The 27,635-nt window shown below is 60.2% G+C and overlaps 3 protein-coding genes across 6 annotated transcripts; 1 reads left to right on the top strand and 2 right to left on the bottom strand.

Annotated features, from left to right (window-relative positions):
- Positions 1-613: 613 nt before the first annotated feature.
- CKAP2L (cytoskeleton associated protein 2 like) lies at positions 614-8,120 on the top strand (the record flags this gene model as incomplete). Its single annotated transcript, XM_082495861.1, has 9 exons — positions 614-644; positions 1,485-1,551; positions 3,139-3,205; positions 3,564-4,699; positions 5,141-5,333; positions 6,020-6,175; positions 6,725-6,788; positions 7,206-7,353; positions 7,446-8,120. 9 exons carry the CDS (start codon positions 614-616, stop codon positions 7,687-7,689), a joined length of 2,106 nt encoding a protein of 701 aa, XP_082351987.1. The 3' UTR covers positions 7,690-8,120.
- A 508-nt stretch (positions 8,121-8,628) lies between these two features.
- Positions 8,629-13,393, bottom strand: LOC309681761 (cytosolic purine 5'-nucleotidase-like). Of its 4 annotated transcripts, XM_082495710.1 has the most exons (18): positions 13,279-13,393; positions 12,759-12,832; positions 12,551-12,668; positions 12,345-12,440; positions 12,161-12,252; positions 11,995-12,052; positions 11,753-11,846; positions 11,564-11,617; positions 11,377-11,460; positions 11,202-11,243; positions 10,987-11,094; positions 10,770-10,836; positions 10,522-10,692; positions 10,291-10,342; positions 10,137-10,197; positions 9,855-10,031; positions 9,591-9,692; positions 8,629-9,491 (listed from the first exon to the last, which is right to left on the bottom strand). In XM_082495710.1, exons 1-18 carry the CDS (start codon positions 13,365-13,367, stop codon positions 9,435-9,437), a joined length of 1,596 nt encoding a protein of 531 aa, XP_082351836.1. In that variant the 5' UTR covers positions 13,368-13,393; the 3' UTR covers positions 8,629-9,434. The 4 variants fall into 4 exon arrangements, with proteins under 4 accessions (XP_082351836.1, XP_082351835.1, XP_082351834.1 ...); XM_082495709.1 differs by having other exon boundaries at positions 12,551-12,832; XM_082495708.1 differs by having other exon boundaries at positions 10,987-11,460.
- Positions 13,394-14,647: 1,254 nt separating this feature from the next.
- Positions 14,648-23,654, bottom strand: SLC20A1 (solute carrier family 20 member 1). The gene is made up of 11 exons (XM_082495660.1): positions 23,566-23,654; positions 22,925-23,416; positions 22,676-22,816; positions 22,503-22,588; positions 20,917-21,013; positions 19,011-19,130; positions 17,151-17,402; positions 16,510-17,059; positions 16,223-16,408; positions 15,828-15,912; positions 14,648-15,426 (listed from the first exon to the last, which is right to left on the bottom strand). The coding sequence occupies exons 2-11, from the start codon at positions 23,238-23,240 to the stop codon at positions 15,265-15,267; spliced, it is 1,995 nt and encodes a 664-aa protein (XP_082351786.1). The 5' UTR covers positions 23,241-23,416; positions 23,566-23,654; the 3' UTR covers positions 14,648-15,264.
- Between the last annotated feature and the right edge of the window lie 3,981 nt (positions 23,655-27,635).

The following is a 27,635-nucleotide window of genomic DNA, read 5'->3' as shown; positions in this document are numbered from 1 at the left end:
TGGCATGGTGTGCCGTGCCGTGCCATGCCTCGTGCCACGCCTCGTGCCACGCTGCCCCACCGCACGCTAATTGATGGTAATCGGGTCTAATTGCCGGGGCAGCCGCTGGTGCCGTGTCCCCCCTCGCCCCGCCCCCGCCCCGCCCCTGCTCACAGCGAGCCCTGCCCCAGGCCCCGCCCCGCCCCGCCCCGCCCCGCCCCGCCCCGCCCCGCCCCGCCCCGCCCCCTGTGAGTGGAAGGGTCGGCGAGGAGGTGTTGTCACCGCCCCCAGCCCTCCTCTAGCCAATCACGACTCTTCTCTCCCGCCCGCCCCGCGCGGAGCCGGTGCTTTCCCGCTCTCCATTGGTGAATTTGAAGTGGCCAATGAGCGCGGCGCGGCGGTTGGCGGCGGCGGCGGCGGCAGCGGCAGCGGCAGCGGCAGCGGTGGCGGCGGCCGCCGCGCTGAGGAGAAGATGGAGCGGACAGGGGCGACTGCGCAGGGTGAGGGGCCGGAGAGGGCCCTGCGGGGCGGGAGGTGCTGGGGAAGAGGGGCCCTGTGGGGCAGAGACGTGGGGGGCCCTCGGAGGGGGGGGACACACCCCACTGGGTACGGGTCGGCAGCGATCTGTGGTGAAATGGCGGGTGCTGGGCTGGGGGGGATCCGGGGTAGGCGTGGGGTGGGTGGGCCTGCCGGGGGGTGGGGAGGGGCATGGACGGGGTGGGAGGGGGTCTGGGGGGGGTGGGAGAGTGCTGAACGCCCGAAGGGGTGCGCAGGGGGTACCCCCTGAATGGAAGCGTTGGGGTGGTTACAGAGGTCGGGGGGGGGAGGCTTGGAGTGTGGGGGCACCCAGGGGTGCCACGCTGCCTTTGGGGCTCTGTGGAAGCCATGGGGTGCGGCGTCAAGGGAAGGGGGTGGCCGGGAGGTGGGGACTGAGGTGCCCTCAGAGCCCCGGGTGTGTGGGCTGTCGGGTGAGGGTGTGACAGCTCTGGGGACAGGGGCGAGGCCCTGGGGACGGGTTGATGCCGGACGGTCCAGGCCAGGCTGTCCCTGCCATGAGGTGCCCCAGCACCACAGCCAAACTGGGGTGTTGGGGGAAGCTCTGCCTTCCCTGTTGAGACGCTTCTCGCTTTTCCCGCCTGCCTGCTTTAGCGGAGGGGCTCGGACACGGCGGGGTACAGGCTTGTGGGATACATAGTTGAAGCAGGGTCATCGGCAGCATCTCCCTTTTCCTTCTGCAAATTGACTGAGCCCCCCACAACTGAGGTTTCCAACAGCATCGCACCATGAGCATCAGAGTGCTCTGGTCTTTATGTGCTGATGAGCCTCTGGACAATATCACCTACATGGAAACCCTCTGGGAATTTCTGAGAACAGCATCACCAGGAGGGGAGCGTGGGGGGCCTACATGGTAGTGCTGTGAATGTAAAAGAAATCCATTCTTATCAGTGCTCCAAATACCGAGGTTGTGGTGCACGCACTGCATTTTTCCTACCATCTCTTTGCAGAAGAGCGGAGAAGACGGCTCCAGGAATACCGAGCGGTCAAAGAAAAGCTGAAATGCCCAAGTGCAAAGTAAGTCAGGAGGATGTTGGGCTTGGATTAGGTGATCTGTAAAGGTCCCTTCTGACCCAAATCACTCAATGATTCTCTGAGGTAAAGCTGACTTCCCAGCTGGCCAGGGTCTGCCTTCTCTGCACAGCGATTCACTAGCGTACAGAGAATCGCCACCTTGCCGTTGAGGCAGCACCCAGGGCCGGCTCTGGCCCCGCAGCACTCCGGCAGCACTCAGCAGAGTTACTGGCAGCAGGAGCAAAGGGACGGTTTGAGTGTTGACATTTCCTGCTGGTTGGTATTGTCTCTTCTGGGTATTTTCTGAGACTCTGTGAAACTTTCTCATCTCAGCTCTTCGGTCTGGCAGGACAGGGCCCTTTGCCAAACAACTCAGCTTCGTAACTAGGTCTTGAAGAAAGGGTGGTTGAACTGTCAGTGCTGCTTTTTAATGGCAGCTTTCAGTGACCTTCTGGGATCAGTTAATGTTAGGCAAGGGCATTTTCACTGCATTTAAAAAGAAATAGATACAACTACCTGTTAAGTGAGTTACCGGGCTCTGGGACCCCTTGCTGACTTGCTTGGTTTCCCTGGAGCTGGGCTGTGTGCAGATACACTGCTGTGAGCGCAGCAGCCACTTGCAGGCTGCGGGTAGCAACGCACCTTTCTGCAAAGCTTTTAAATTAAACTGCTGATGCGCTTGGCAGACTTGAAAGACTCCCCATTGCACCGAGTATTTCTCGTGACATTGTGGTGCAAAGGAAGCCATAAAACTTCTCAGTGGGGAGAAGATAAAGGGAAACAGGATCAGTGACCAGAAAGAGCAAACCAGTCCCTGGTGCCAGGCTCTGGAAAACACTAATATAATAGAAACGAGGAGAGAAGATTCATGATCTTTCTTTATGGCATAGTACACCACTTGTGTAAAATAGAGGACAATACCCTAACTCTCCAGGCTCTTTGATTGCAGAAAAATATCTGCACCACTGGCATTAATCTTCCCTAACGGCTGAGCTGCTAGCTCCAGAGCAGAGGGGTGGAAGAATGCTGCAGCTGGTTGCTGTCAGAGGGCTCCAATTCACGCAGGGGGAGGAGGACTGTTGGGGAGAGCTGACAGCCAGGGATGCTCTCCCACCTCCCTGCTTCACTGCCAGCACCCAGGCAGCTGAGGGGCCCATGAATCAGCCGCCGCAGCGCTGCGGCTCGCCGTGGCAGAGTAAACACTGGCTGATGTGCTCTGAGATGCTGCTGTGAGCTGCAGTGTGGCAGCAGCTGACACAGGCACCTCAGCTGCCTCTGGCATGCAGGGGAAATAGGGATGCCAGCCGGGGACAGTAGCCTCAAGAGCCTCCAAACCTATTGCCTTCCAGGCCCCCCTGCCTGCAGGAAGCGTGTCAGTGGAAGCCATAAGTTTTGTGACAACCTTGGATGTCAATGTTTTGTGTTGCTTTTCTGTTGCCACGCAAAAGAAAAATAATTAATATTATGTGGTACTTCTTTGACAGCTTTTTGGTTTCCGAAGGCTTCTCATAAACTCCTGACTGTTTTAGGTATTTAACCTTTTCTGCAACAGCTGTTAAATAACCAGATATCTTGTCTAACTTCCTACAGACCCTTTTTAAATGACTGGACAAATCGCCTGAATACACCCTTAGAACCAGTCTCTAAACTAGAGCATGTAAGTAGAAATCTTTTGAGTCTAGTTTTGTATTTCATGCTTGAAGCTAGTCTGGGCAGAACAGGGTTCCCAAATCAGGGTAGTGAGCTCCTGACCCTAATGGGGCATAGTCAACAGATTGCTAAATTGCCAGGAAGTTATTATAACTAATTATTTTTTAGAGGAACTTAGTGTGGGAGACTCGTCCTCTGCCCATGCGCTGGTGGGTGTTGTGTTATTGTTCCATTGACAACTGCTTTGTCACCGTGGGCCTTTGTGTGGACGTCCCCTGGGCTAGCAGGGCTGGGGCAGGAGCGAGCTGTCAAGGTTTGACCAAACTGAGCTCTCCTCAGGGCTGAGGTTTGTTTTGCCTCTCCAGGTTGATATGAACAAGAAGGACGTTCTCAGATACGTGGTGAAGGGCCCTCAGAGGGATGGCAAGCTGGGTGCCAAATCCACACAGCACCCTGGCCACGCTGCTCAGCAGAAGTCTTCGAATACATCCCAGAGAGCAGCGGTGGTGCGTCCAGAGCAGCCGAGGAAGAGCGCAAAGCCTCCTGTGGGACTCGTGCCAAGCATGAGCCACCGTACGCAGCCCAGAGGGAGACTCTCAACTTCAAACTCTGGTCACCTAAATCCAGAAAGGAACAAGAAGCCTGAACAGGAGACTGTCACTGCTGCAGCACCTCAGGCTGGAACAGACCACCGTCCTCCTGAGGCATCCTGCTCACTAAATGAGGGCCTGCAGGACAGGCTGGTCTGCAACAAAGAAAACGTCCAAGCACAAGCCTCTATACACCCTGTGCGGAACAGAGTTTTTCAGTGTGATGGAAACACTCTTGGGAACAAGAGAGTCTTGGCTCACAGACAAAGCTCAGCCACAATGTCAAGAACCATCACGGGCCCAAAGGACAGAATTAATAGCTGCCAGGCTAAGGAAGAGCTAATTCAGGATAAATTCAGTAAAACTCTGCCAGGCTCAAAGAGCGTATCTCAAAAAACAGGTGTCAAAACTCAGCCATCGCAACCCCCTCGATTACTTACTGCTTCTACTACTTTGCTACATAAAAAAACAGGGGCAAACCAGGAAAAAACTAATATGGCAAGGGAACCCGTAGGAAAGCCACTCAGCACACTTCCAGCGGGAGGTGTGAAGCACCAGAGTCGACCCCCCCAACCCAAAAGATCTCCCACAAAGCCTCTGCCCTTCAGCAGGCCCCAGGGCACCACAAACCTGAAATCGAGCCTGAAACCAGGTGGCACTGTGCCATGGCAAAGGCCCGTGGCTAAAGGGGAGGCAGCTAGGAAAGATGTGAAGTTGGTGCCTCCCAGACACACAGCAGCATCCCGGATGATGGTCCCCCAAAACCAGCCTCGCAGTGTACACAGCTCCAAAACTCAAGCCATTGAGCGTGATTTTAGCAGTAGGACAGATAAGCTTAAACCAAAGCTGTCAACAGCAAGTGGAGTACAGGCTGGCCGTGTTCCCAAGGCCCCATCGGCTGCGGACCGTAAGTAAGTAGCAGCTTTGGTCAACTCTGTCCTCGCCTCCAGGGGACAGCAGAGTTTAAAGTGTTTAACTGGGTGAACCAGCACCAACCTGCTGGAAACAGGGTCCAAAGTCTCCTTATTGGTGAATGCCTGCTTGGAGCTCAATGTGTCAGAAAAGAGGAGGGTGGGGATGAGATTTGGTGGTACCCTGGGTTCCTCTCCCACTGATTTGGGGAGCAGGAGGAGAGCGTGCGGCTGCTCTCCTGTTTTATCTTCAGAGCACAGTTAAATTTGAGAGGGTTTTCCTTTCCCAGCCTGAAATTTGGATGCCTCTTTAGGATATATATACTGGTTCTTCCCGAGCAGCTGAAGTTGGCTAGAGGGAGATTCCAAGGGAGAACAGTAGCCTGGCAAGTGCTGGCAGTCTGCTGGGGTGGTAACAGTGATCCCTTGGTCCTTTAACAGGAAACAGCTGGAGGAGTGGTTGGCATCCAAAGGCAAGACGTACAAGCGGCCACCTATGATGCTGCTTCAGAAAAAGGCAGTGAAGCTGTCCTGGAGAAATGTCAAGGAGACGGAGAAGCAAGAGAAACCAGAGCAGCTCTGCCTGGAGAAGATAAACAACATATTAACTGAGTGCCTGAAGCTCATTGAGGAGGTGGGAATGGGAAAGGAGCTGCTTGAACAGGCTTCTCTTCTCCTGGAGCATCCCAGGAGATGAGGGCCATGTCCCCCCAGCAGCACAGAAGGGTTTGGAGCAAGCATTCCTGCTCACTTGGCTGCAGTTGCCAGAGGGGTAACATCATGTGTAGGAAAGTTATGGATAGGCCAAAGGCACGCAGCGAGATGTGCTAACAGGAAAAACGGAGTGACACCTGGTCACGGGGCTTGCGTGTTTCATTGCCGGTGTCCTGGTACCTGGTGGTGCAGTCTGCAGCAGGAATTTCTGCAGCAGCAGCCCGGGATGATTGAGGCAGCTCAGAGTATGTCCCTGGTGGACCTCACAGCTTGGGATACATCTCTGGTGAACCTCGCAGCTGCTGTGAAGTACCACCTCTGGGAATGCTGACCATTAGCCCTGCTCTGGGTTTTAGTGGCTCCATGAGTGCCAGCACCAAACACTATCCCTTGACATCCCTCTGAAATACTAGATTAATTTTACCAAGGGGGCAGGAAAGCTGTTATCTGTTCGTGGTCATGTATGAGACTTGCAAAACCAGACTCTTCAGACACTGCTTTTCCTAGAGAGCGCTGGGAGAGCGGTTATGCACAGACAGCTCCCCCAGTGCGTACCTCTGGCCCTTGCGATTGACACCTTTCTCTGGGACCTTACCCTTCTTGTAGGGTGTCCAGGCAGACGATGTCTCTGCAGTGCTGTCCCACGTGCCCCAGGCAGAGAAATTTGCCAAGTTCTGGATCTGCAAAGCAAAACTCCTGGCCCGGAGTGGCCCTTTTGACGTGATGGGGTTGTACAAAGCAGCAGTCTGCGCTGGTGCTGTGGTGAGTGAGGCGCGCTTCTCTTCGGTAGCTCCCTGTATTCCCTGCCTCTGCACCAGCAGGTTTCCTCGAGATCCAGGGGTTGGATTTGGGGATGAGTTTAGCAATGCTAGTCACTGGTGAAAAAGCCCTTTAGAGCTCATTAGGTCTCATTTTGTCCCATGGAATCGCCTTTGGCTTTAATCAGCCAAGCAGGCAGCGCCGTGTGGGCATGAGCCGGTGCCGGGGGGAGGCCGGGTAGAATGAGCGCCAGCACTGTGTCGGAGCTGTAGCTGGAAGCGACGTGCCGACAGCTCTGTGCTGGTCTGGGCAGCAGAACTGCAGCATCTGGTGGGATTTATGAGGGTAAATGCTGTGCAGGGTGGACGTCTGCCCAGCCATGCCCGTGTGCTGACGGATCTCACTTGGAGAAGGGAAACTGCAGCCTTTTCGCCGCTGGCTCCAGCACAGGGTGTCGCGATGTAGCAAAAACCTTTTCTCCTATTTGGTTGTAACTCCAGTCTCTGTTCCCGAGTCAGGCCTGCTTTGACCCACGTTCTGCTTTTCCTGCAGCCACTCCAGGAGCTCAGAGAAGTTGTCCTTGATATTTTGAAGGCCGCAGACCGAACATCAGAAGGTAAGGTGTGAATGTGGGGGTAGGCTGGAGCCAGGGGCAGACTGGGGGTTCTCTGCTGCTGCAGGCAGGGAAAGCAGCATGGTTTGCAGCCAAGGCGTTGTTGGGTGCCCACCAAATGTCCCCATCAGCCTATCAGGGTCCCCATTCCCCCTCCTCAGGCAGGGAGGGAAACTGAGGCACGGCAGGGGAGCGGCACCCCATTTCCCTTTCGACTTTGGCGGAGGCAGAGTGTTGTGAAAATTGAGAATCCTGGTCTCAAAAATGGGGCAAGATTCCTCTGCCAGGGCTGGGCGCTGTCCCAGCCCATCACACCTCGGTAGCAAGGTGCCCTCGCCCGTGTCCAGAGCACCGCGGTGTTGTAATCCCTCCCAAGCTGCCGCTCTCTGCAACTGTGCTGCCCTTTTCCTCTCCTGTCAGGGGAAAAGGCTGAGCAGCCCATTCCTTGGGAGCCTGCAACGCCTTGCCCGAGTGAGAGGCAGCACGTGGTAGCGACTCCCTCCCTGACGGGGAGGTCCCTGACCAGCCTGCCCGCCTCAATCAAGTTACAAGTTACGTCTGCGTCCAGGTAAGGCTGAGCTGCCTGCTCCTGGCAGCAAGCACCCTCCGTGCCAGTGCTCCTCTGCAGGGTTCACCTAAAGACTCTCATCCTCTCCGCAGAGGAAAGGAGTTGCTGGAAGGCCAGGAGCTGAAATTCCTGACGCCGGTGCGGCGCTCGCTGCGGATCGAGCGGGTTGGGAGCCGCTACCCGGAGATGCTGAAGGACCATGACCCTCTGGTGTCATCTCTCAGTGAAATCCTGGATGCTGAGGAGGAGACCCAGTTCTTCTTCCGGAAAAACAAGGCTTTGCCAGAGGTGGCGGAGCTGGAGGGGTTGAGGTCATATCCCCCAGAGTGCTGCTGAGGGATTCCCGGTGGGGGGTGGGCTGCTTGCTCCCTGGTGCTGCCTTGCACGCACTCCACTGACTTCTCTACATATTTACAGCTGAGGGGCAACAAGAGGTGGCACATAATAAGCCTGTTTTAAATATATAAGCACTGTTTATAAATATATATAAAAACTTGCAGTAGAGATGCAGTGTGGCCTAGTGAGTAGTGTACGAGGTCCCGGGTTGGCGACACGGGTTGTGTCCCCTGGGACTGCCCTTGGCTCCTCCATGTGATGCATGCTCCGATTTTCCTGCTGTAGGATGATGTCAGTCAGGCTCTGCAGCTCTCCAGGCACCCTCCAGTGTTTCAGAAGTGATGTCCTGAGGGATTTGCTCCAGAGCTGCATTGTACCCTACCTGGACAGCATCCGGACTGTCCCCGCCAAGAGCCACGCACAGCCCTGATGTCTTGAGTGGCGTGTGGCAGCACCAGCTGTGCCAGACTGGTGAGGGGCTGGAGGGACCGGGGTACCTGCAGGACTGCAGCAGCTTCCGCAGGGGCCCCAAGGAGACTGAAGGTGGCACACAAGGGGTGCAGAGGTCCTTGGGGTGAAGCCATCCAGGCTCCCAAACCCCTGGGCATGGCTGGGGGTCCAGGATGGGCCAGTCAAGCCCTCCAAGTGTACTCGGGGCCCTGACAGCAGCCCCCCCCCTCCCCCCCCTCCCCCCCCCGAGAGCTGTTCTCACCCCCAGAGCGAGCAGCAGCACAAGGCTGCCAGGAGCTGGCACAGTTTCCCTGCTGTGAGAGGAGGATTAAAGCGGTGTTGCCACCTTGAAGGGTGGAGAGGAGTCCCGTTGTCACCCTTGTGTCCCCAGCAAGCAGCGGTCCTGTCCTCATCCCACCCTTTTGCCTCCTCCCAATGCAGCCACCACCAGCCTTGACTCGGCAGCTTTATTGAGAACCTCAATGCTGGAAGAAGTCTTAGAGCAGTATTTATAAGTGCTGGCAGGCCTGGCCCCCTCCTCCGGGGTGCAGGACAGTTACTGGCAGCAGGGGGGGGTGTTGGGGTGGCTACCCTCTGCCCAGTGGTATGCTCTTGTCCCAGCTGCTGGCTGAGGAGTTGGGAATTGCCCTTTGCCCCCACCTCCCAGGCTTGGCGGCAAGGCAGTTTTCCTTTAAAATAGCTAATTTTATGTCTCTGCAGTGCCAGAAGTTTGAGTATCTTTTATGAAGAGAAAAGGGTAGAAAACAGAAGAGGGTGACAGCAGGTAAAAGGGATTCCCAGAGAGCAGCAGATGCCTCTCAAGCCCTCCTGTGCTTGAGCAACATCCCCCCGGAGCCAGGCCCCAGCAGCCCCCCCAGCCAGGCACCGAAGCTGGGGGGGCTGGAGCTGCTGGGACTATCGACTGGTGCAAAGTGGGCTTCCAGCGCTACCCAGAGCAGCGTCACTGCCGGCTGTCCCCAGCGTTGGGCCGTCCCAGACTGGCATGGAGCTGGCTGGAAGGAGCAGCTGATGGCTGGGGGGAGGGCATGAGTGAGAGGGGGGAGCACTGGGCAGCCCGCGGGCTTGGGGGGGGACGGACACTTCTCCTGCCACAGGGGAGAGGGGTGACATGGGGCATGGGCCAGGGTCACCAGCCATCCTGTGGCCGCTGGAGGGGGTGGCTGACCATGGGTGGCTTTGGTCTGCCAGCTGGCAGTGGTCCAGGGCCACCAAATGCCCCCCCCCCCGGGGGCCAGCGCCTGCCAGGTCAGCAGTCTGTCAGCGCTGGGGTGAGCTCAGGCTTCTCCGTCATCTTCCTCCTCCCCGCTGGAGTCCTGGGGCACCCCGCTGACCTGAGACAGAGGTGAGGGGCTCAGTGGGCACAGAACCCCACCGGCATCATGGTGCTGGGGCTCCCATGCCCTTCTGCCCCTCTGTCACAGGCCACCCACCTGCTGGCCAGGGTGGCCATGCTGGGCCAGCCAGGGGGCCAGGGCTGTGCCTGCTTCCCCCGTGTCCAGGCGGCTGTGCTCCACCGTCGACTCATGTGCCATCTGCGGTGGGGAGAAGGCTTGCAGAGAGGGACCAGCACCCACCACCCAACAGGCATTGGGTGCCCGCCTAACGTCCCCATCAGCTCCGTACCCCCTTCCTCAGGCAGGGAGGGAAACTGAGGCATGGCAGGTGAGCCAGGGGGGTTGGCAGGAGCCACGTACCAGGACAGGGGGTGCCCGGAAGAGGTAGCTGAAGGGGTAGTAGAGGAAGTTGATGAAGGAAGCGGCGTAGAGGTCAGCGTAGCGCATCAGTTGGTTGGCGAAGAGCGTCTGGCGTGAGCCGCAGCGGAAGAGGCTGCCCATCTTCCCATAGCACATATCCATCTCATGCGTGACTTTCTGTGGTGCAACGGGATGGTCAGGGCACCCAACGGCCCCCCTGGCGTCCCCCCCAATAGCGGGGGGTTCCGGGCGGATGGGGTGGGACAGTGTCCTGTGCATCACCTGGATCCGACGCTTGATGGAGCTGATGTCCGGGCGCTCGCTGCTGCCACTGTCCAAGTGCCTGGAGTGGGACAGACCCCGCTGGGGGCTCGCCTGGAGGTGCCCCCACAGGTGCCTGCAACACCCCCCTGTGCCCCTCGCAGTGTCCACTCACTGGTACAGCTCTGCCAGGAAGAGGTCCAGGCTCCGCAGCTCCTCAAACAGCTCTACAAGGGCAACAGGGACAGCTCAGGGCAGGCAATGTCCCCCACTGCCCAGCACAACCCACATGGGGTGTCTGGGCACGTCCCACCGTGGCTGGTTTTGCCATCGAAGAGGGGGCAGGAGGCTCCAGGCCACCTCCCTGAGGTGGGCTTGGCCATGTCCCTGGCCGGGTGCTGCTTACCGCTCTTCTCCGTCCAGACCTGCAGCTCACGGGCCAGCTCAGGCACCACCAGGAAGGTGCGCCAGCCCTGCCGCTTCTTGGATTTGAGGATGTCCCCGAAGATGTGGTCCCCCATGTAGAGGATGTCTTTGCCCTTCACGCCCAGCAGGTCACACACCACGTCTGAAGAGCCTGTGACAGCCAGACGGCAGGGTGGCGGTGTGGGCACGTCCCCCCACGCTGCCCGCGGAGCCCGGATGGGCACTCACCGCCTGAGTAGACGGCGCAGTGCTGGAGTGGACCAGTGTACGTCCCGATGCGCAGCTTCCCTGTGTCCTGCGGGACAAGAGGACCCCAGGATGGGTGTGTGTGTGTTACCACTACATGTGCCCACCCAATGGTGAATCCACCCGGCTGTCCCCAAGGGAGCCCCCTCTGTGCCCAGGCAGTGCCAACTGCCCCCCATAACTAGGGAGAGGTCCCCACCGTGTTGACTTGGCGCAGGACGGTGCCCTCGGCGAAGAAGAGGGGCTTGCGGGTGTCCACCACGATGAGGTCGAAATAGGATCTCCAGGGACGCTGCGGGGTCTCGGCCTGCCGGGTGTCAGGGGTGGATGGAGGGGTCAGTGAGGGGCTGCCGATGGCACCCTGTACCCACTCCTCACACACACGCCCCCTGCACACACCGTGGAGAGACTCACCTTGTCCCCATCGCTGAAGTCGAACAGGTAGGACATGATGGCCTGCAAGGACACCCGGCGTCTCCACCACTGTGGGCAGACCCCTGCCGGCACTTTGCCCTCCCCCCATCCCTCGCCCCCCGTCCCGGGCAGACTGGAGCCGGGGTTGGGGGGTGGACAGACACCCCCTACTCACATCGGTGTAGTTGTAGTCGCTGTTGGTGGCCAGAAAGACTTTCCCCACCTCCTTCATGCGGCTCAGCAGCAGCGGCACCCGGGGCTGGCGAGGGGCAAGTCAGCGCAAAGGGGGGCCGTGGGGACCTGATCAAGGGCACAAGGGTGGGGGGGTGTCCATGGGGTGGGGGGTGTCTGCAGACACTCACGTCCTTCACCACGTATTTCTCCAGGTTCTCCAGTGTCTTCTCCTTTAGGCAGCCCTGCAGAGGGGACAGATGGGTCTGGCCAAAACCTCCCAGGGCGAGGGGAGGTGGGAACAGCGCCAGCACCCTCAGCATCCCCCCACCCCCCCCTCAGTGCTCCCCCCCCCCCAGCCCCCTGCCCACTGCACCCACCGAGAGGTGGACATGGTCCATGGCCTCGCGCACATCCTGGAACATGCTGCGGAAGGACATGAAGAGGTTCCCGTGCTTGTAGCCGGTGTCGCAGCTGCAACGGTCGTAAAAATGGGGGTGTGTGAAGGGAGTGAAGATATCCCACCCCCCCCATCATCCCGCCTACCCCCACCCCACATCATCCCACCCAGCCCCACCACGATCCAGCAGGTCCAAGCCCCCACCCACCAGCTCCCTCTTACTTGATGTATCTGGAGCAGTTGGTGAAGAAGTCCACGAGACAGGCATAGAGGTAGGCCTCTGCCGGGGAGGGGGCAGTGAGAGGGGTCGTGGGGGCACGGGGGGGAGGGCAGCACCCCATGATGGGGTGTGGGGGGCACGGGTGGGGGGACATGGGTTCTTACTCACCGGTGAGGTTGAAGAGTGTGTTGAGGATGTGGAAGCGCTTCATGTCGTCCCGCTGGATGAACTTGTTGGGGTAATAGTGGAGGATTTCGGCCCTGGGGAGGGAGCACAGAGCTGCACCCCATGCCGAGGGTCCTCCCCATGTGTCTCCCCCCCTCCCCCCCAGCCCCTGGGGTCCCAGACTCACCCCTTGAGGAAGCGGAAGCCGTGAGCGCAGACAAGCAGGTTCCCATGGGAGTCCACCTTCAGCAGGTTCCCGTACAGGGCATCAAACACCAGCCCCCTGCGCCGCACAGCCCGTCAGCGGGTGGGGGTCCCACCAACACCCCCTCCTTGTGCTCCCCCATTCCCCCCCCCCCCCCCCCCCCCCCCCAAAAAAAAACCCCAACTCACCGTGTGGGGAAGGTGGGGTCGTACTTGTAGGCAAGGATCTCATGGGGGTACCCAATGGAGACGAGGTGCTCCAGCAGCAGGGCAAAGGCCAACTCCTCATAGTCGGGGGACTTGTACACTGCGGGGGGGGCAAGAGAGGGCAGCGTGGGCAGGGGTTTGGGGGGGGGGGAATGTCTGACCACCCCCCAGCCCCACCCCAAAAACGCACTGGCCAAGGTGTAGTCCATGTCAAAGCCGAAGCACTTGATCTTCTCCAGCGCCAGGCTCCGGTTGACAAAGATCCTGGGGGGCAAACAGGGGGACTTATGGGGTGGGGGGGTGTCTAGGGCTGGGGGTGGCATGGAGGAGGGGATGAGGACCTGTCCCCATGTCCCCCATCCCTGGGCTGGGGGGGGAGCTGTGTGCCTGCCCTGGCCCAGGGGCCCCACAGAGAGTTATTGGAGCAGAAAAATGGGCTTTTGAGCTGGAAATGGAGCCGGGGGGGAGGGGGTTGGGGGGGGAGGGCAGGGAGGGGGGATGGTGAGCCCCCTGTTTTCGCCTGCACCTCCCGGCGTGTCCACATGGGGGGTCCCCAAGCGCCGCTGCCCCCTCCCGCACCCCCCCCTCCCCCGAGTCCTCCCCCGTACCTGCGCCCCTGGGGTTCTGCTCTCCCCAAAGTGCCCCCCCAAAAGCGCCCCCCAACCCCTGCGGCCCCCGATCGTGTGTGTCTCCCCCCCGCCCGGCCCCACCGGTGCTGGCAGTCCCTCCGCAGCGCCCGCGGGTCGCCCTGTCCCGGGCCTGGGGCCGCCGTCGGGCCCCGCTCCCCCTCGCTGCCCATCGCCGCCGCCTCCGGTCGCCGCCTCCGGTCGCCGCCGCTTTAACGGGCCCCGCGGGACCGCCCCGACCCGGCCCCCGCCCCGGGCACCGCACCGACTCCCCCCCCCCCCCTTCCCCGGGAGCAACAGCCGGGACGGGACTCGGGCTGGTGACCCCCAAATCGGGGCGGTGATACCCCCCCAAATGGGGCTCCCCGGAACGTGCCCCCCCACTCCCCCCCAGCACTACCCCCCGTGCCCCCCCCCTCCCCCCGCCGTTCCCAAGCCGCCCCCCCCCCCTCCCAGGGAATAGCCCTCCCACGGCCCCGACGGCGCCAGCAGCGCCCGGGCGGTCCCGGAGCCCCCCGGGCGGTGTTTGCCCAGCGGGGCCACTGGCAGCGCCCGGCGGCGAATCATTAACCGGGGTCAAGGACCGGCCCCGCCACCGCCCCGCCGGGCCCCCGCGGAGGGGTGTGTGTATGGTGGGGGGGGGCTGTGCGACGCAGGGGACGGGAGGGGGCACCCACGTCCCGTGGGACATGAGCCAGTCCCAATGGGAAGTGTCACCATTCCCGTGGGACTCATCCCCATCCCCGTGGGGTCCTTCCCCATCCCAGTGGGTCATGTCCCCATACAGCTCCGCCAGGCACATCCCAAACTCTATGTGTCCCCCCATCCCTGCACCCCCATCGGTGTCCCCACATTCCCATCTCCACATCCCCATCCCTGACCCCGCATCCCCATACTCCTATCCTTGTCCCCACATCCCCATCCCTGACCCCACCCGCATCCCCATATTCCCATCCCTGACCCCGCATCCCCATATTCCTATCCTTGTCCCCACATCCCCATCCCCATATTCCCATCCCTGTCCCCGTATCCCCCCCCCCCGGGCCAGTCCTGGGTGCCACTGCAATCACCGGCAGCTCTTGCGCCACCCCAGTGCCAACCCGCTGACGTGGGTCCCCGTGGCTGGCCTTGACCCCCAGGACAGGATGGAGCATCACTGGGGCACAGTGGGGACATGGAGGGGAAGAGCAGGAGCAACCCCAGGGCTGGGGGGGGAAGGGTATAGGGTTGGTAAGAGGGGCAGGAGCTGCCCCCCGCAGCTGTGAGGCCCTGATAACCCAACCCCCCAGTGCTGGGGTGCAGCTCGGGGCTGTTTACAGGCAGTCCCGTGACAGTGGGGGGGAACATGTGGGGCTCTTATCAGCCGCCCCAGCTCCCTCCCAGGGCGTGGGTCCAAGGAGGGGCAGGATAGAAGCGACGGCGCATCATGTGACAGGGGACAGTGCCCACACCGGCACCCCCCCACCCAGGACCACCAGCAGCACTGGCGTACGAAGGAAATCTTTATTGAATCCGAGGTAGCAGCAGTGAGGGGGGACCGGGGGCTGCCCCCCCAAGGACCCCCGAGCGGGATGGGTGGGCAGCATCTGGCGTCCACACCACTACAGCGATGGAGGCAAAGCTGAACACAGCACAGCCCGCGATGTGTGTGTGTGTGGGGGGGGGATGACACCCCACAGCCCCCGAACCCTCTCAGGAGGGGCAAGGAGCAGCCCTAGTCCTTACTCAAGGAGCAATCACTGCCAGGGGAATCTGAATTAAGTCATTAAAAATAAGAGCGGCCTCCCATAACTGCTAATCTACAGCTACAGCGCAGCAGGGGAGTCACACCGGGGGCGGGCACAGGCTCAGCGCTGCACCCCCCCCCCTCTAGAAACTTAGCGCCAGGACATTTATATTTAAAAAAAAAAAAAAAAAAAAAAAAAAAATACTTCAGTGACAACACTACGCAGAACAGAGGAAGCCCCAGAGATGATGGTAGCCCCCATCCTGCGCCGGGACGAGCCCCCCTGGCTCCTGGAGGGGAGGGGTGGCAGCAGGGAAGCAGGAGCAGCATGAGCCCCGATGCCCTCACACCTTCAGGATGGCATACTTGAAGACAGCCATGATGGCAGCGCTGATGAGACCCGAGATGGGGACAGTGACGAACCAGGCCATGAAGATGTTGCGGAACAGGCGCCAGTCCACCGCCTTCCTGGAGCGCAACCAGCCCACCGAGACCACGGAGCCCACCTGCCCAAGGAACCAGAGCAGGGCTCAGCATGACGAGGTTACCCCCCCCCCCCACGCGTCCACCACCCCACAGCCCTTCCCAGGGGTGCCCAGAGTCTTGCACCAGCCCTTGGAGACCCAGCAGAGCGAGGAGCCGCCAGCCTGGGGTTCCAATGGCTGCTTGGCAGAGCCCAGGGGTCCATCAAAGGGGTTTTGTCACCTCCTCAAGTGCTCCCTCACCCAGCCCTGGGCAGCCACTGCCACAGGCATTGAGATGCAAATGGCAGAGCTGGGACCTGAAGGCCGGCCAACAGCCTATTTTTTGGGACCTCCCGCACAGCTCAGCCTTATTAACACCAGGATTCAGGGGAAGCCCAGCTTGGCCCCAGCCGGCGCCATCCCCTCCTGCCACCCCCACCTACCTTGCAGTGGGTTGTGCTGATGGGGAGGCCAACATTGGAGGCGATCACCACCGTCAGGGCAGATGCCAGCTCGATGCTGAAGCCACTGCGGAGACAGAAAGTGCATGAGAACCTGAGCACTGAAGCCCCCGCACCGCCCCGGCACATCAGGCTGGTGAAGCCCACAGGGACCTGGGACTACGCAGCAGGGTCAGCTCCTCACTTGGCTCTCCAGCCCCCCAGCAGCCCCAGGCTGACCCCTCCATGGGTGTAGGGAGGTGTTACAGGGCCACGCATACCCCAGCTCCACTACCCGAGCAGTGAAACCCCCAAAGAGATCACGGAGAGGTGCTCCAGGAGCAGGATGAAGCTCTAGGACTGTCTGATGCCTTCCCCTGCCCCAAGGCAGACCTTACCTTGATGGTGTGATGGGTGTCAGGTCCTTCCCCATGGTCTGGATGACTCTTCTTCCCCAGACCCACAAGCCGATGCAAATTCCCACACCTCCATAGAGCAGCAGCCAGATGGGAGTTGCCACCTTGGTAGCCACATCACCTGTCTGGTAGACGAGGTAGAGTGCAACCAGGGGCCCTATGGCATTGCTGAAAGAGAAAGGAGAACTGGTCTAGATGGCCAGAGGCTCTGGGCAAGGTGGACACCAGCCCCAGTGAGCAACCCCACCGCTCCTGCTAACCCAACTGACCTGACGTCGTTGCCACCGTGAGCAAAAGAGCCAAAGCAGGCTGTGAGGATCTGCAGGAACTGGAAGAGGAGGGACACCTCGGGTTTGTCCTGGTCATGCCATTCTTCCAAGGAGCTACTGCTGCCTTTGCGGTCACTGTCGCCCATCTCCACCTGGGCCGTGTTCAGATCCACATCAGCGGCCGGGTGGGCATCTGCCACTGCGTTGCAGTAGCTGGTGTAGCTGTCCATGCGGACCCTCTTCTTGGTGTCCGCCACAGGCCAGGTCAGCTTCTCCATCTCCTCGCCCTCCTTGGCCCGGAGGGAGTCCAGGGGCATGCCGCAGATGGCCATGGTGTAGGAGGTGTAGCTGTTGTTGCGCCGCAGGGGTTTGTCCCCCGAGTCCCCCATGCAGTCCCCCATCTTGGCCAGGTGCAGTTTATGCAACAGCTCCTTGTAGAGGCCGGAGTCCTTGTGCACGGTGTGGTACTGGTACTGCCCGCTGGAGCTTAGCTGGTGGCCTACGGCCTGGTTGAACTGGACAAGGTTGCCGTTGGGCAGCCGCACGGCTCCTGCCAAGGGACAGCAGGGGTTTAGCACCTAGGGGTACCTGGGATGGGGGAAGGCCACCCCAGCACCCCCGTATCGCCTCCCACCACTCACCGCTGTCGATGCTGGTCTCCTTCAGATCAAGGCTGGGGAGCCTCTCCTGCTCTGGGGCCTCCTCCAGGTCCCCCATGTTGAAGGAGACCGTCCTCTCCTCCACTGCTGCCGCCCGGTGGGGCGCAGCCGACCCCACATCAGCAATGGGGCACTTGGCATCGCCTAGGGGCACCTTAGGCTCCTCGTGGTCCTCCTTGGGGCTGACGTTCTTCTCCATCAAGGGGCTTTCAGAAGGACTGGATTTGATCTCTCCTGTGAGGGGGAGGCAGGTGCCATCAAACCCCTTCCCACCACCACACCCAACACCAGCAGCAAGCCCACACCCCTCATCACTCAGATTTATGGCAGCTAAATAAAATTTACAGCTCCCCCCCCCCCCCCCCAATCCTGAACTTTGGAAATTGCCGGGCAGTCACACCTTGTCCCGGGCACGACAGCCAAACCATCGCAAGCCAGCTCATCTCCTATTTTTAGAGCCCCCCCCACCCACACAGGGTGTGGTGAGCACCATTATGGGGCTTTTATGCCCGTTCTTCCGATGGCAGAGGTTCCTCTTCGAGCCATGTTTGTCCCATCCCCATTCCCAGAGGCCATAGGATGCTCTGGACCCCCTTCTGGGGTGGTTACGACCCCTGAAGCTGATGGGAAGGTGCCCAGAAGAACCCAGCTCTTCTGCCAGCCCATCAGCTCCAGCCTGCCGGGAGGACTGGCCGGCCTGGGCTCCTCTCCAGCTCCTGGTGGTGGGTGACAAACCCAAACAGGAGCCAGTCTCCACCTCCGGAGTGCAGGCTGGTTTCCTGTCCCACTGGAATTGCCAAGCCAGCAGCACCAAGCCCTGGAAGCTGTTACTCCCCCATCGACCGAGAAAAGCATGTTTTCTCCAGGTGAAAACATGAGGTCAGCTCCTTCAGACAACAACAAAAAACCACCTCCTTGTCACAAACAGGACCGTTTCCCAACCAGTTTGGGCACTGCAAGGGCTGGGTGGTGGCACCCAGCCCCTCACCCTGGCATCTGGCACCCGCAGAGCTCATCTTCCCCCCCTCCCCGCGATGCTCCCCAGCAGGCAGGACAGCCCGCCTTGCAGGCAGGAGTTAAGCCGAAGCTGGAACAGCTGGAAGAATGTCAAGGGCAGCCATAAAGCTGTTAGTCACACCCCAGTTACACCAGTCCGACAAGGACACTGGTTATCCCCTCATCTCCCAGTTCCTTAAGCGCCCCAGACTGCACACCAAATTTATATGCAAGACCACACACAGCTCCAGGAGAGCTGCCTGTACTTTTCAGGAGGCAGAGCTCGGGACTGCTCTTTTGGATGCCTTTCAATAGATATTTTTTTTTTTTTTTTTTTTTGGCGCTACAGGGAAAGGATTTCATCAGCTTACACAGCTTTAAACTTGTGATCTGCATCTGCCAGGCCAAAGATTGATCAGCAGGTATGCAGAGGATTAAAGGTTACACCGGTTAACAGGCAGGTCATCTCCTGCCTCCTCTTCTTCTCTATTAAACAGGGAAATTGGGCTGTTTAATATTGCCTGCCGTCTCACACGGTTCAAGGAGAGCTCTCGCCCCGCTCAGAAATCGGCTGCCAGACATCGCCGGGCAGCGCAACGGCTCCTTCGAGGGGGATTTTGGGGTCCCAGGAGCAGCTTTCCGCTGCTGCTGTGGGTTAGGAGCACGCGGGGGTCCAGCTCCACGAGATGTGACTCAGGGTTTGCAGAGCAGCTTAAGCGATAACTGACGCTGAGGATCCCTGCTAATGACAACCCTGCGGCTAATGAGATCTCCCGCTGGGAAAAGAAGTTGGTTAGTCCGAGCGTGCCCTTCCCAAAGGATTGCGAAGAGAGAGGCGTTACTTACGTTCGATTTTCTTCTTCATTCTCGGACATACAAAGAACCAGACGATGAGAGCACAGACAACAGCACTCCCCGCCGAAATTAGGAGGATACCCCACAGAGGAAGTTTGTCAAAGCCCAGCACTAGGAAATAAAACAACGGATCTTTGAAAACCTCTGGGCAAAACGTCTCCTCAGCGTATGACTCCGCTATTCCCAGCACCGGGACTCCATCACCTGCAGCATCCCTGAGCTAATTCACCTGACGGGGAGAAAGGCTGTCGGAAAAACCATCCCTGACTGCACCAAAACCTCACCCCGCGCAGAATTCCGCGCACCCCCGCCCCCAGGTTACAATCTCCCCCAGCAAAAGCTAATCTTCCACACGTGCAGACGCTTTCCCCTCCCTCCCATAGCCATACCCCATCAGGGACCGGTGTTTGCCCTGAGCGGGGACAGGAGGCTCCTCACTTACTGCAATGTCAAAGAAAAAAAAAAAAAAAAGGAAAAAATAAAAACCACCAAAACACAACCACCCAGCACGGCTGCTGCGGCGACAGCGCTGCTTCCCCCACGTTGGACCTGGGCTGCTCCCACCGGAGAGCCCCACGTCTCCATTAACTCCTCCAGCTGCTGGGTGGGGGGGTGGGGGGTGGTGGGAAGACAGGTCTCCTGCTCTACCAGTCCCTGGGAACTCAAGTTTCCAAGGCATCCGAGGTGTTAGTGACCTACTTATGAGCATTCCCACACACAGCGTGACTTTTCACAGAGGTTTTGCGTTACGCAGCCCGGTCAGGGGCATCAGGTGCTCGCGACCGCTCGACTCCTGCGTTTTCCTCTGCAGGCAATAACTCACTGCTCCGAACGCACCACCAGCGACAAATCGCAGCTACTTCACCCGCGCGTCCGGCTATTCGCCCACGCCAAGCCTGGAGCTCCGAAGGCTGCGAACCCCACACTTGAGAGACACGGAGCTCGCCCAGCCCTCCTGCAGCTGAGGGCTCGGGATAAACACGAATCCACCTCGGGGGTGCCAAGCGATAAGGTGATCTTACAGCCCCAGCGCCCCCCAGCAGCACCGCAGCAACCCCGCCGCCTCCCCCGGGGCTGGAAAACCAAGGGAAGGGGAAGCCGACATCCTTCCAAACGTTTTTTTTTTTTTTTTTTTTTTCCAGCCGCTGTTTACAGAGACAACCCCGCAGTGCCAGCACCGACTGCCCTTACCACACCTCCAGTGCCTCCTTCACAACAGGAAACCCACGCTCAGACCGAAAAAAAAAAAAAAAAAAAAAAAAAAAGAAAAACCAACCAAAAAACACCAAACCAAAAAACAGCTCACGCCGAGTCACCCCGGCAGATGGAGGTTACGGAGCCTCCGGCTCCGCAGGCAGAGCCGCCCTCTCCTAGTCCTGCCCGCGCCCTGGCTCCCTACACAGCAGCCAAACGAGCATTTCAATTCGGCTTTTTCAAACCCAAGCACAAACTGCTCTTCTCGGTAGAGGCGCCAGCTCTCCTCGCCAGGGATAATGAGTTTATTCCTGGGGACAAGGCGAATGCGGAGGCACAGCCTCCGTCCCTGCTCCTAGCCTCACTACCGGCAGCCCGAGGAGTCTCTTGGGCGGCAGCCGGGTACCTGAGTTTTAGCAGAGGTAAAAGAAGGGAAAGGGGGAAGTCATGTTATCTGCCAGTCCTGTGAAGTTTAAGGAGAAAGGTCTGGAGGGGTTTAGTTTGAGCAGGTCTCTTTGGCTGGGCAACTAGCTAGCCCACAACTCGGCGCACGCTAGCCTGCAGCCTTCTGTAACCGGCACAGGCCAGCCGCCTTCTAGGAGATTTCAGCCCTGTAAAGCAAAAAAGGGGTAAATCGTGCATTTAATGGAGGTTTTGTAAAGCATTTAAAAATTCAGGTTCAAGTATTCTGTCGCGTACTTACACGGCGCGCCGGTATACATGATGGAGAAGAGGTTGATCCCCACGGTACAGGCATAGAAGATGGGCAAAGCTCGCAAGCCGTTGGGAACGGGATCTGCCTGCAAAGGAAGGAGCGGTGCTTGGAACGACAGACCTTGCGGGGTTGTGCGGCAGCCGAGGAGCGTCCCCTTCCCAAAAGGGGGTTCGTGCCTTCGGTCAACTGCTGACAGCAGCTCCAATACCATTTCTCCTGCAGGTTCTACCAAAAGCCGGAGCTCCCGACAGCTTTTAGAGAACAACCCACGGGGCTGCCACCATCTGACCCCCTCGGCAGCCCAGAACACCATGCGTCCCACGAGGCTCCCCAGGGCAGGACCAGCCGAGCATCCCACCGCTCCCGAGGCTGGAGCATCTCATCCGCACCCGCAGCCGGGGGGCTGCCCGGCTCCCGAACCCTCCCCGAGGCTCCCCACCCTGCAGACCTCCACAGCCTCCAGCCACACGTACGTTTTCTTTCAACTCCCCAGGCGCTTTCAGACAAAACCATTTGTCAGACAAAGCTTTTACCTCTTTCCAGCCGACTTGGATGAAATAAAAAAAAAAAAAAAAAAGTCCATTACTCACAAAGCTGCTTATTTCACCACATACCTGCGCAGAGAGGCCCTCACCCCAGCAGCAGGAGCACTTAATCTCTGCTGCTGCCCAGCAATTGGGGTCTAGCGTCGGTACAAACACACCGAGCGTTACTGACCGCGGAGCAACGGGACTATTCAGCGCTAGAGCCGAGCGTGACGGGGCCAGCCCGGCTTCGAAAGGCCAGTTACGCAAGGTTACTCTGACAGCGATGACGCTGAATTGTTTTAAAGGGCTGCCAGGTAGAAACCAGCGGCGATAAGATCTTAACATCTCTTGAACCAGAAATGCTTAGAGCCAAGTCCTAAAATAATTTAAGTTAACCTCAAAGGGGCAGAATAAAGTGTTGGATTTCCTCTGCAGAGCTGGCAGGATACCCCCGCTCTGAGCTGGCAGCACTCTTTGCTCCAGGGTCATCACCATCTCAGAAAGGTAAGGTCTAGAGCTGCCACCTTTGAGTGTCCGGTCCCTCCTCCCGAGGGTGTCCCTAAAGTCAGCCTGAGCACCCCTCGGTGTACCCATGGTCCCAGATGGGAGAGAAAAAAAAAAAAAAAAAAAAAAAAAGAAGCTGTCACTGTTGGTCACTGCCTTGCTCTGTAGCAGGAACATAAGAGGAGGTCCAGCCTTGCACCAAGACTTAGGAAAAGCCTGAGGAAAAGCTCTGATCTTATCTATTTCTGGGTTACTTCACTACTCAGAAACTGTTTCTGCTGAGGCCAGGCAGGACAGGAGGTCTGGAGGAGGCCAAGTGAAGCCTCTTCACCTCCCAGGCTCTGCTTTGTGGAGCAGCTAGAGGTCCCGTTCGCCCATCCCTTCAGCTCCTCCTGGGGAAGGGCTCACCGAAGTGTCACCACAAGGATGGATGTGCCTGGAGAAGGTCTGGTGCACCTAAGCCAACCAACCAGTCCAACAGGCAGGCAAGGGAGAACCCCTGGGAGCCCCGAGGTGTCAGAAAATGCGGGGAAGAGCCCTTACCTTACGGAGGATGAACCTCTGGACGAGGAAGAACAGGATAGCAGACATGATGCCCGAAAGGAGGGGCGAGATGAACCAGGACAACACTAGGAGAGAAGAAGCATGATCAGCAGCCCGCTGCTGGAAAGGGAAGCCCAGGGGGCACACGGGGTGGTCAGGCCAGCTGGACTCACCAATCTTTAGCAGCTCAGACCACTTGACACCTTCTTGCCCTTCAGCCACCAGCGAAAAGCCAATGGTGGCTCCAACAATGCAGTGGGTACCAGAGATGGGGAGCTTCAAGAACGAAGCCACCAGCTGCCACACAGCAGATCCTGGAGGAGAAGGAAAAGCCTGGTAAGAAAACCATTACCGGGGAACCTTGGGGCACCCCACCCCCATTTTTTGACACCCCCCCCCCCCCCGCCCACCCTGTTCCTCACCGAACATGGCACTGATCGAACCCGCCATCAGCAGCTGCTGCTTGGATCTGTACATCTCCACATCGATCAACCCTTTCCGGATGGTCTCACTGACTTTGGCTCCCAGGAGAACAGAACCCACTGTCTCAAAGACGCTGGCCAAGACGCAGGCTTGCCGGAGGGTCACCACCCCCGAGCCCACCGCCGTGCCGAAGGAGTTGGCCACATCGTTGGCGCCGACAGAGAAGGCCAGGATGAAGGCGATGATGAAGCCCAGGACCAGCATCCAGAGGAAGCCCGCCATGGGGGCGGCGGGCACCGTGGGGGTGGGGTCCATGGTTTGGGCGAGGTATTAATAAATTAGGTATAAAATTAAATAGAGGGGGTGGGTGGCGGTGGTGCGTGTGTGGGGGGGTGGCTATAGGGCACGGGGGGACTCCACTGTCCTACGGCCCCGCCGACCGCGGGGTTTGGGGGCCGGGTGCTGCGCCATGGCCTGCGCCGCTCTTCATCCTGCGGGAGAGATGGGGAAGGGAAGGGGGGGGGAAGGTGGTTACCGGATAACGGCCCTTCCCGCGCACCGGTAACGGCCGCTCCCGCGCGCGCCGGCCGGCTCCCCTCCCCCGCGCCGCCATGTGCCCGCCCCGCCGCCCGCTCCTCACCGGCCGGGCCGCGCTCACCAGGAAAGGATCAGCTCCGCTCTACTCCGCGCTCTCTCCGTGCCGCCGCCGCCGCCGCCGCCGCGCTTTAACCGCCCCCACCGCCGCCCCACGTGACCGCCCGCCCCGCCCCGCCTCCCCCGCCGCGCGCCACCGCCCGCCCGCCGCCATTGGCCCGCCGCCCGGCGGGGAGGGGCGAGGCCGCGCCGCCATTGGGCAGCGCTGAGCGCAGAGCCCGCCCCCCGCTCCGCTCCGCCCCGCCCCGCCGCCGCCGCCGCGCCCCCGCGCGGGCAGTGCGCCCCGGCACCACGTGCGCGCTCACCGGCGGCCGGGGCGGGGCCGGGCTGGGGCGGATGGGCCCGGCCCGTCTCGGCTCGGTCGGACTCAGGCGCGGTCTCAGCACGGGTGCGGCCCGGCCCGGTCCGGCGCGGCGCAGCCTGGAACGGGTGGGGGGACCGGCCCAGGCCCAGCCCAGCGCGGGTGTGGAACCGGCTGGGCACCGGCACGGGTGTGAGCTTGGCTCCAGCACGGCGGGCTTTGGATCCACGTGGGTCTGGCACACTCAGGCACCGCTCCGGACCAGCCTGCACTGAGCCCAGCACCGGGTCAGGGGGTCACCGAGCCGCAGAGCACCGGACTGGCACCGCAGAGCAGTTCCGGATGCTGAATCGGCGTCACACACAGGCCCTGGGGCAGCCGGTGCCCATCCCCGCCTCAGGGTGACCGTTGCTCGGCAGGAACCGCGGCCCAGTGGGCAGAGCGGCGGTAGCCCGGTCGGGGGGCAGCGGGTCAGCCCGGCGCAGGAAGTGCTGGTGTCCGGCCGGGCACGGGTCAGCAGCTCAGTGCTGGCCAGAGCTGAGCCGTCGTGGGCCACCGCGTCGTGGGGACACCAGTGACGTGGGCCCATGTATGGCAGCCGGCGGGGGGAACGCGGTCGGAATGCACCGGCCCTGCTGCCCTTGTGTCACCGGGCCAGAGTCCGGCCCATGTCCCTGCGTGCCCTGTGTCTCCAGCCACGTGCAGCGCTGGATGCACGGACGGGGCAGGCCTGGGGAGTAAGGGGGGTCACGAGCCTGGGGTCCCCTCGCCCCTCTCTGCCCCTCAAGGCGGTGGCAGGGGCTGACCCAGCGCCCTCACCCTGTCCCCATCCTGCTCTCCTGTCACCCCTGGGTGGCCCCATCTGCCCTAGATGGGTGAGGCTGAGGGGAAACTGAGGCAGGAGCCATGGGATGAAGCCGGGAGGACCCATGGCTGGGCCCCGTCCCCTGGCACCCTGAAAGCTGAGAAGGGACCAAGCAGGGGCAGAGGGGGCCCAGGGGGAACACCGGGAACATGGGGGGCAGCACCAAGCATAGGGGGGTGCAGGGCCAAGGATGCGCTGGGGACTGAGCAGGCGTAGGTGCCTGTCCGAATGGGTGCAAGTGTGGGGACCCACCAGGAGCACTGGAGTGCTTGGAGGAGCTGGATCTGAATTGGCTTTGAATGGTCATGGGGACTGGGAGAGCTTCCTGCAGTCTGGAACTGAGCAAAATCATAGAATCATAGACTGTTTAGAGCTGGAAGGGACCTTGAAGATCATCCAGTTCCACCCCCCTGCGCTGGGCAGGGACACCTCCCACCAGCCCAGGTTGCTCCAAGCCCAGTCCAACCTGGCCTTGAACACCTCCAGGGATGGGGCAGCCACAGCTTCTCTGGACAACCTGCGCCAGGGGCTCACCACCTGCACAGCCAACAATTTCTTCCCAATATCTCATCTCAATCTCCCCTCTTCCACTGTAAAACCATTCCCCCTCATCCCATGGCTCCCCTCCCTGATCCAGAGTCCCTCCCCAGCTCTCCCGGAGCCCCTTTAGGCACTGGAAGAGGCTCTGAGGTCTCCCCGGAGCCTTCTCTTCTCCAGGCTGAACCCCCCCACCTCTCCCAGCCTGTCCTCCCAGCAGAGGGGCTCCAGCCCTCCCAGCATCTCCGGGGCCTCCTCTGGGCTGCTCCACCAGGTCCATGTCCTGATGTTGGGGGTTCCTCCAGTGGTGGACCCCTGGGGGCACAGGGCTCTCTAAGGGCAGGATCAGGAAGGCACCAGTGGAGGAGAGGTGAGCGGGGCAGTGGAAGCAGAGGAGGTGTGAGCCTGCGGGAGGAGAAGGGAGGAGACCTGAGCCATCATCCTGGGAGGGGAAGGGATCCGACACGGTGGCAAGCAGAGAGTATCCCGGTTCAGGCAGGGGTCAGTGGAGGAGATGTCAGCATGCACGGAGGGAAGAAAAGGACTTTGAGCATCCCAAGAGGGAAAGGAAAGACATGTGAGTGCTGCAGAGTGGAGAATGAAGGAGGGGTGAGCATGAGCAGAGGAGAAACAGTGGGTGACAGCAGATGGGGGGGGCGGGGGGACAGCAGGAAGAGGTGTGAAGAGACGCTGCTGGGAGTTGCAAGCTCGCATGGGGGGCTGGAGGAGCCTTGGAGAGGTAGTGAGATGCTCTGGGTGTCCAGGGAGAGGAAAGGCAGGGACACGAGTGCTTACGGGGACCATGGAGGGGGTCCAGGATCTTGCAGAGGGGAAGGAAGGGGGTGGGGGTGCTCAGGAAGGGGAAGGGATGAGAGCAAACAGGGTGCTGTGGTGGGCTGACCTTGGTGGACACCAGGGTCCCATCAAGCTGCTCAATCACTCCCCCTCCTCAACAGGACAGAGTGAGAAGATAAGATGAAAAATTCAAGGGACAAGATAAGGACAGGGAGATCACTTACCAATTACCATCGAGGGCAAAACAGACTCAACTTAGGGGAACTAATTTAATTTATTGCCATTTAAGCAGAGCAGAGTAACGAAAAATAAGAAAAAAATCTAAAACCACCTTTCCCCCATCCCTCCCTTCTTCCCAGGCTCAACCTCGCTCACAGTTTCTGCTCCACAGAGGCGTTACCACCAGCCTTGGCCAGCGGTGGGTCCATCTTGGAACCTGCTGGAACAGCCTCTGTTGGACTTGGGGAATGCTTCTGGCATCTTCTCTGGCATCTTCTCCGGCATCTTCTCCACCCCGCTATGAAAACCTTGCCATGTAAACCCGGTACAGGTGGGCACCGGGGGGTCCGATGTGCCCAGGGTTGGTGGAGATGTGAGCTTGCCTGGAGGAGAAGGCAGGAGCTGCGAGGGCAGGGTCTGGCAGTGCTGGGGTGGCATCCCCTCGGGAGGGTCTGAGCAATGGTGGGGGTCTGGCAGGGGATGACATGGGCCAGGGGGACGCTGGAGGAGACCTGAGCGAGGAGGGGGTTCTGTGGGGACGGGTCAGGAGCGGGGCCGTGGGGTCAGAGTGGGCAGGGGTGGTGACCGTTGCGGTGCTGAGGGGAGTCCAGGGGGTGCTGGGGTGACACTTGGGGCTCCAGGGTGGGCAGTGAGCGTTGTGGTGCCCAGTGGTGCTGCTGACCATTGGGGCACCTTCAGGGACCTCCAGATCAAAGCCAGCGCCAGGGCTGGGAGCACCGACACAAAGTGGCTCAGCTCAGCAGCACCAAGAGCCCCATCCCCCTTCTGCTGTGCCATCCTATGGGCATTTTGGGCACCTCTGCTCCAGGGTTCACACAGCTCCTCTCCCTGGAGCGTGCTGCGAGGTGGGAACGCCCCATGCCCAGGAGGATTTTGGAGGAAGGCTTAGCATCCAGCAGAGAAACTGCAGCCTTGGAATCCCGTGCTGCCCGTGCATGGAGCGTAGGATTTACGGACCTGCTGGTGTTACTGGGCAGGGGATGGAGCCTGTGGTTTTGTAGGTGAAATGGGCACGGGATGGAGCAGTTCCCAGGTTGTTTCCAGCAGATCCCTCTGCCCCAGTGCCTTAAGATTCGTTGTCCCCACTCCTCAGGGAGGGGAGCTGCAGGAGGGGAGCTGCTGCAGGTCCACGGTTGCCCCACTCAGCGTTGGCTGGACCTGTAGGGATTGCTCTTCTGTACCGTGTTATGGTATCCCGGTAGTGCTGCTGAGCCGTGGTTTGGCTCTGTGTCTGCACGGTGGCTCCTCTCCCCATGTCCTTCACATCTCCGTCACAGCAGCCCTGTGTCCCTGTGCAAGCCACTCGACAGGACAAATG

The sequence above is a fragment of the Vanellus vanellus genome, assembly GCF_965231255.1.
Source record: "Vanellus vanellus genome assembly, chromosome: 26".
Classification (NCBI taxonomy): domain Eukaryota; kingdom Metazoa; phylum Chordata; class Aves; order Charadriiformes; family Charadriidae; genus Vanellus; species Vanellus vanellus.
The sequence above is the reverse complement of the archived record's forward strand: the minus strand, read 5'-3'. Positions and strand labels throughout refer to the sequence as shown.

Coding starts and splice junctions, on each gene's coding strand:
- LOC309681761 (XM_082495707.1), bottom strand. CDS start 13,367: ATGGGCAGCGAGGGGGAGCGGGGCCCGACGGCGGCCCCAGGCCCGGGA. Junction 11,618..11,752: donor TGGACCATGTCCACCTCTCG/GTGGGTGCAGTG, acceptor TCCCCTCTGCAG/GGCTGCCTAAAGGAGAAGAC. Junction 9,492..9,590: donor ATGGCCACCCTGGCCAGCAG/GTGGGTGGCCTG, acceptor CCTCTGTCTCAG/GTCAGCGGGGTGCCCCAGGA.
- SLC20A1 (XM_082495660.1), bottom strand. CDS start 23,240: ATGGACCCCACCCCCACGGTGCCCGCCGCCCCCATGGCGGGCTTCCTC. Junction 22,817..22,924: donor TTCGATCAGTGCCATGTTCG/GTGAGGAACAGG, acceptor CTTCTCCTCCAG/GATCTGCTGTGTGGCAGCTG. Junction 15,427..15,827: donor TCAGCACAACCCACTGCAAG/GTAGGTGGGGGT, acceptor TTCCTTGGGCAG/GTGGGCTCCGTGGTCTCGGT.